This window comes from Nematolebias whitei, chromosome 18, assembly GCF_014905685.2.
Source record: "Nematolebias whitei isolate Nwh7 chromosome 18, NemWhi1, whole genome shotgun sequence".
NCBI lineage: Eukaryota > Metazoa > Chordata > Actinopteri > Cyprinodontiformes > Rivulidae > Nematolebias > Nematolebias whitei.
Window position 1 is genome coordinate 41,128,836 of NC_056515.1, and position 6,513 is coordinate 41,135,348.

The 6,513-nt window shown below is 44.8% G+C and overlaps 1 protein-coding gene across 1 annotated transcript in view; it reads left to right on the forward strand.

The window, feature by feature from the left end:
- The window catches only part of LOC119424602 (secretory carrier-associated membrane protein 1), a 13,143-nt gene that overhangs the window by 615 nt on the left and 6,015 nt on the right, over positions 1-6,513 (forward strand). Inside the window, exons 2-3 of the mRNA XM_037692089.1 lie at positions 3,518-3,595; positions 4,149-4,256. Coding sequence (XP_037548017.1) covers positions 3,518-3,595; positions 4,149-4,256 — 186 coding nt within the window. The remainder of the gene's footprint in view (positions 1-3,517; positions 3,596-4,148; positions 4,257-6,513) is intronic.

Here is a 6,513-nt window from a genome sequence, read left to right on the forward strand (position 1 = left end):
TCCTGCATATCTTCCTAATTCGAAGGATCAGCTGGTCTCTCAACAAAATTGATAAACTTCTCCCGACAGGAGTCAGGGTAAGGAGGACCCTCTTACCTCGACAGAAACAAATTGGATTCATGATGACAACTGGTTATTTTGCTGTTTGGCTGGTGAATTCTGGATTGTCTACAAATTTGTGTGGATGTGTCGAAGCTTGACAGTGCTCAGACTGAATTATATGCAGTTGCGTCAGAGCTGGAGCAGCTGTTATCAGGACTGTGGACTCTCTAACAGCACACATGAAGATGGGATTAATCTTGGAGAAGCTGTGAGCTCGACTTTAAAGGAATCAGTTTGGCTGTTTGGAGTTTCCATCAGAGAAATATACCATCCATCCATTTTCTTCCGCTTATCCGGGGTCGGGTTGCGGGGGTAGCAGCCTAAGTAGGGAGGCCCAGATTTCCCTCTCCCCAGCCACTTGGTCTAGCTCCTCCGGGGGAATCCCGAGGCTTTCCCAGGCCAGCCGAGAAACATAATAATAATAATAATAATGAATTTAATTTGTAACGCACTTTTCATTAACAAAAATCTCAAAGTGCTACATGGTCCCTCCAGCGTATCCTGGGTCTTCCTCTGGGTCTCCTCCTGGTGGGACGTGTCCGGAACACCTCACCAGGGAGGCGTCCAGGAGGCATCCCAAACAGATGCCCGAGCCACCTCAACTGGCTCCTCTCGACATGGAGAAGCAGTGGCTCTACTCTGAGTCCCTCCCAGATGATCAAGCTTCTCACCCTATCTCTTAGGGAAAGCCCAGACACCCTGCGGAAAAAACTCATTTCGGCCGCTTGTATCCGAGATCTCGTTCTTTTGGTCACAACCCTAAGCTCATGACCATAGATGAGGGTAGGAACGTAGATCAATCGGTAAATTGAGAGCTTCGCTTTTTGACTCAGCTCTCTCTTCACCATGACAGACCTGTACAGCACCTGCTTCACTGCAGACGATGCACCTATCCACCTATCGATCTCACGTTCCATTTTTCCCTCATTCGTGAACAAGATCCCAAGATACTTGAACTCCTCCACTTGGGGCAGGACCTCCTCCCTGACCTGGAGAGGGCACTCTACCCTTTTCCGGCTCAAGACCATGGCCTCAGATTTGGAAGAAATTATCCTCATCCCGGCCGCGTCGCACTCTGCTGCGAACCGCTCCAGGGAAAGCTGTAGATCACAATCTGATGAAGCCAACAGGACCACGTCATCTGCAAAAAGCAGAGACGTGATCCTAAGGCCACCAAAACTGATCCCTTCAACACCTTGGCTGCACCTAGAAATTCTGTCCATAAAAGTTATGAACAGAATCAGTGACAAAGGGAAACCTTGGCAGAGTCCAACTCTCACCGAGAACAAGCCTGACTTACTGCCGGCAATGCGGACCAGGCTCTGACACCAGTCATACAGGGATCTAACAGCCCATATCTAAGGGCCCGGTACCCCATACTCCCAGAGTACCCCCCACAGGGTTCCCTGACGGACGCGGTCGAACGCCTTCTCCAAGTCCACAAAGCACATGTAGACTGGTTGGGCAAACTCCCACGCACCCTCCAGGACCCTGCTGAGAGTGTAGAGCTAGTCCATTTTTCCACGACCAGGACGAAAACCGCATTGCTCCTCCTGTATCCGAGGTTCGACTATCCGACGGACCCTCCTCTCCAGAACCCCCAAATAGACCTTACCAGGGAGGCTTAAGAGCGTGATCCCCCTGTAGTTGGAACACACTCTACGATCCCCCTTTTTGAATAGGGGGACCACCACCCCGGTCTGCCAATCCAGGGGAACTTCCCTCGATGTCCACGCAATCTTGCAGTCGCGTAAGCCAACACAACCCTACAACATCCAGAGCCTTAAGGAACTCCGTGCGAATCTCATCCACCCCTGGGGCCCTGCCACTGAGGAGCTTTTTAACCACCTCGGTGACCTCAACACCAGAGATTGGAGGGCCCGACCCAGAGTCCCCAGGCTCCGCTTCTTCAGTGGAAGACGTGCCGGTGGGATTGAGGAGGTCTTCAAAGTATTCTGCCCACTGACTCACAACATCCCGAGTTGAGGTTAGCAGCACACCACTCCCACTATAAACAGTGTTGGTGGTGTACACCCCCCCCCCCCCCCCGAGACGCCAGATGGTGGACCAGAATCGCCTTGAAGCCGTGCGGAAGTCATTCTCCATGGCCTCTCCGAACTCCTCCCATGCCCAAGTTTTTGCCTCAGCGACCACCTTAGTCGCATGTTGCTTGGACTGAAATGTACCAGCGAGACTTTAAAAGGCAGAAACAACAATTCATGAGTTCTGCCTGACCCAAACTGTGGCCTTGATGCCGGACTTATCTCAACTCCTCCTGGAATGTTTAGAATATAACAAAGATGCTTTATCTGTCTCCTCACCCCTCCCTTCCCCAAGGCCGTGGACATGTGACAGAACCTCAACCGAGCTGATGATGAATGTCACCTTATCTGGACAATGGCTGAGAGGGGGGCATCTGGACTATGCTATGACTTTCCCTTAAAAATTCAATGTTTTCACCGCCTATATGTTCATGTATAACGTCTGTTGATGTTGCTTTGCTGTGGTAGGTTTTTTTGATGCCTCAAATCGTGCCCTGTCTAGGACACGGAGTGAGAGATCTTTTTTTATACCGTCTCTCCTCATGTTTTCTTTCCTTTTCTCATCTAAACAAAATATTATTCTGAATAAGATGATGATGATTTTCATGTGATTTTCATTGGGAGTGGTGGTGCAGAGGTTAGAGAAGATGGGCCTGTGATCAAAAAGTTGCAGGTTCAACTCCCGGTATCGTCAACATCAAAATGTGATTGGAAAAGGTGAAACACCCACACCTGCCTCCACCCTCATTCGCCCCACTGTGGGCTCCTGAGAAAGGCCCTCAACCCACCATCTGCTCCTAAACAGGTCTCTCTTGAAAATGAGTTCTGGTGACTCAATGAGACTACCTGGATAAATAAATGGTAAATTTAAAAAAAATCATGATTGCAGACAGAATCTGTTAAAAGTTGTTGGTTTTAAAGTTTCTGACCACAGAGGAGTTCTTCTCTAGTTTTACTTTTTACTTCTCTTAGTTCTCGTATAATATTTATGACACTGCACCACGCTGGTTGTGCTTTGTGAAAATATGCACTGAAATCCAAGTTTAGCAGGTTTTTTGTTCAGGAGACGCACACATTAAGCTCTAAATGTCTTTTGTTTGTGTTTTTGGCAGCTAAATGTCTACAGCTGTTATTTTAGCTGCAGTCTTGTTTCAATTATTGGAATCATCTCGTCTCTGTCCGGACTAAATTATAGGCCTGTTGCGTTTGATGCCTGCGTACGGAGGAATAAAGGAGGGTTACACTCACATGAACCATTTTATTTATTCCTGACTTTCAGCTCTCTGTGTTTGGAATTTAAATTCAAGCAGGCTGAATTTTGTACATCTCATTTATTTATAAGAGATTTAAAGACGTGATTTTGATCCTCTCAGGATCCATCAGTGCAACAAGTACAGCGGAGCACCCCTGCAGGGCTGGAGGAGTACAACCCATTCACTGACGCCAGGCCGGTGAGTACATGTACACCTTCAGTACACACAGAATGCACAAGTATACACAGTGACACAAAATACTCTGTAACTTTCAGGAATTCAGTATCAGATGTGCATCTGCAACTCATTTACTTTTGGAGTCAATCCAGTTTTACTGACATTGAGCTAACATCTGATGTGGTAGTAGCTAAGAGTCATCCACAACACACACACTGAGCGTGACATCATCTGCATCAAGCATGAGATCGCTGGTGATTTTCAGGATTTGATTCAGCTCTGTCAGTTTCAATGTAAAACTCTGACATGAAAGGTGACAGGTGACATGTATTTGTTTGAAGAATGGGAGGCCTTTAGTTCCAGCCAGGTGGACTCAGGTCCTCTGGACGGATTCTTTGTTGAAACGTTTCCTCTTTTATCCAAAAGACTTCTTCAGGCCTTGAGTTGTTTTAGCAGGTCTTCATTGTAGAGCCGTTTCCGTCTGATTGTTGGCGACGTGTGATATTTTGCTGTGTCTCTCTGGTGTCAGACTAAGTGTCTAGGTAAAACTGTAATAAGTACGTTGTGTTTGTAGACACCTACAGTTATGGCGCCTAAGACGGCAGGCCCCACGGTCAGCACACAGCCGGCCATCATGAAACCCACAGAGGAGCCTTCGGCCTACTCACAGCCTCAGACACAGGTAGGACTCAACACCAGTGCAGCTTCATCTTTTACTGCTGAAGAGCAGGAACATCAGGAAGACATTTTCTATCCACAGCCTATATGTACACATGTTAAAAACTGAAAATCCAGGTTTGCATCCGTTAGCTTCCTTCCAAAGTGCCACACGTGTCTCCACACACCAGTGATCAAGAGCGCCCATCTATGACCACCTCTGTCCAGCTGATTACATAAGTGTTAGAGTTTGCGTTGCACAATTTTAAATTGGTCTAAATATGTTGCTTGTTGTCTTCCTCCTGCTTGTTTTCTCTCCCACTGAACTTGTAAAACCAGACCCATTTCTAACAATGTGCCCAGTTAAGATTAGGTCTCATTCCACACAGGCTCTTCTAAGAGCATCCATGTTGGTGACACTGTCCAAGAACAAGATTCTTATAATCCTTCTCAGAAACCACAGTTCAGCAGCACTTATGTTCTTTATGAGGTCTGTCAAGAGGGCCCATGTCTCACAGCCGTACAGACTGACCATACGCAGTATGTTCAGGAGTAGTTTCCATTGCTAAATATCCTGCATTTTTTAAATTTTATTTTTTGCAACGGCAATGCTCTTTCATATTTCAGTTTTATACGTCGCATCACATGTGATCAAGCTGCCTAATTAATGAAAACTGTGTTTGCCATTTCTTCATTGCCAATTTTTAAAGACAATTAGTAAAAGTTATCTAAGGAAGCAGCAGATTGTGTTGAACCTTCACTTCATCACAGTCTCCCATCCTGAGCGAGCACAAAGGAGACAGTAGAAAGGAAAAATCCCTTTAACAGGAAGAAACATCCAGCAGAACCAGACTCAGAACAAGCGGCCATGTGAAGCGATTATCATTTAAAAAGTGGATTTGTTTTTTACTTATAGATGTTATTTTTGGAACATTACCAGAGTAGAAGAAAGTTAACCAAAAACCATTACCCTGAAACAAAACAAAAAACTAAATCAAACCAAACCAAGCCAAAGCAAACCAGACCAATCCAAACCAACCCAAGCCATCTGTAAGAATGTGTTCTGATCTGAAGCAGGGAGAGGAGGAGCAATTGTCTTCCATTTCAGAAGGTTTATTTTACATGTAAAGTACAAGATCACCACCGTCAACGAATGGGAAGTCCTACTCTATCATGTGACCCAGCTCTCAACCAATAATATCTAGCCATCTTGTGTTCTATATTGGGTGGGTGCGTGAATGTCTGGGAGTTGTAGGCATTTAGCTGAAACTACATTTTCTACAGGAAACGGAATCAGATCATGTTTTTAACACAATATCATTCTCAATATCAAAACGGGATACATATATCTAGACATTTCATTAAGTTAATATATTATCTGATAAAATTATATTTCACATCCCAAACCAAACCAACCCAAAGAAAACCAAACCAACACAAACCAAACCAATGCAATCCCAACCAATTCAAATTAAACCAGACCAATCCAAACCAACCCAAGCCATCCCAAACCAAACCAAATCAAACCAACACAAACCAACTCTAACCAAACCAATCTAATCCAAAATAAAGCAAACCAACCCAGTGGTGTAGTTTACGTGATACGCAGGTATATGCTGTATACCCACTAGAAAAGCTTGAGAATTTCCCTATACCCACTTAAAAGTGCCCAGTGATACGTGACATATCACTGGGCATGCGTCATTGATACTAGAAACATTGAAATGTCGGGGCCAACGCATCGTAAATGCCCTCAGAGACCAGCGGTGTCCCTCTTCTTTTTTTTTTGGGGGGGGGGAGGGAATGGACGGACGGTCTGTTTTTATTCCGCCAGGCGTTTGTGCCACTGTGAGCCGCTCTAGCTATGTGAAGCTAGCGGGAGTGATGCAGAGCATCGCCGGAACAAGGGTGAGGGGCTTTTCAGAATAAAAGTTTAGACCTGACATTTGTTGTGTCAAAAGTTTTAGTAACCTTTGAAGCCACCAGCGTGAAGTTTTGAGAGCAATAAACAGCAAAACCCTTATTAAACAATGATTCTTGGTCACATTACTTTACATTATTTTTTAAACAACACATTATATAAATAAAAAAAAAACACTTTATTTAAAACAAAGATGACTTGACTTGACTTGAGATATGCATGTGTCACTTAAAGCCTAAAGAACTTTAATATTTTGTCCAATTTACTTTGGAAGTCTGAACTAAAAAGAAAATAACATAATAAATATAATAATATGTGTGTGTGTGTGTGTGTGTGTGTGTGTGTGTGTGTGTGTGTGTGT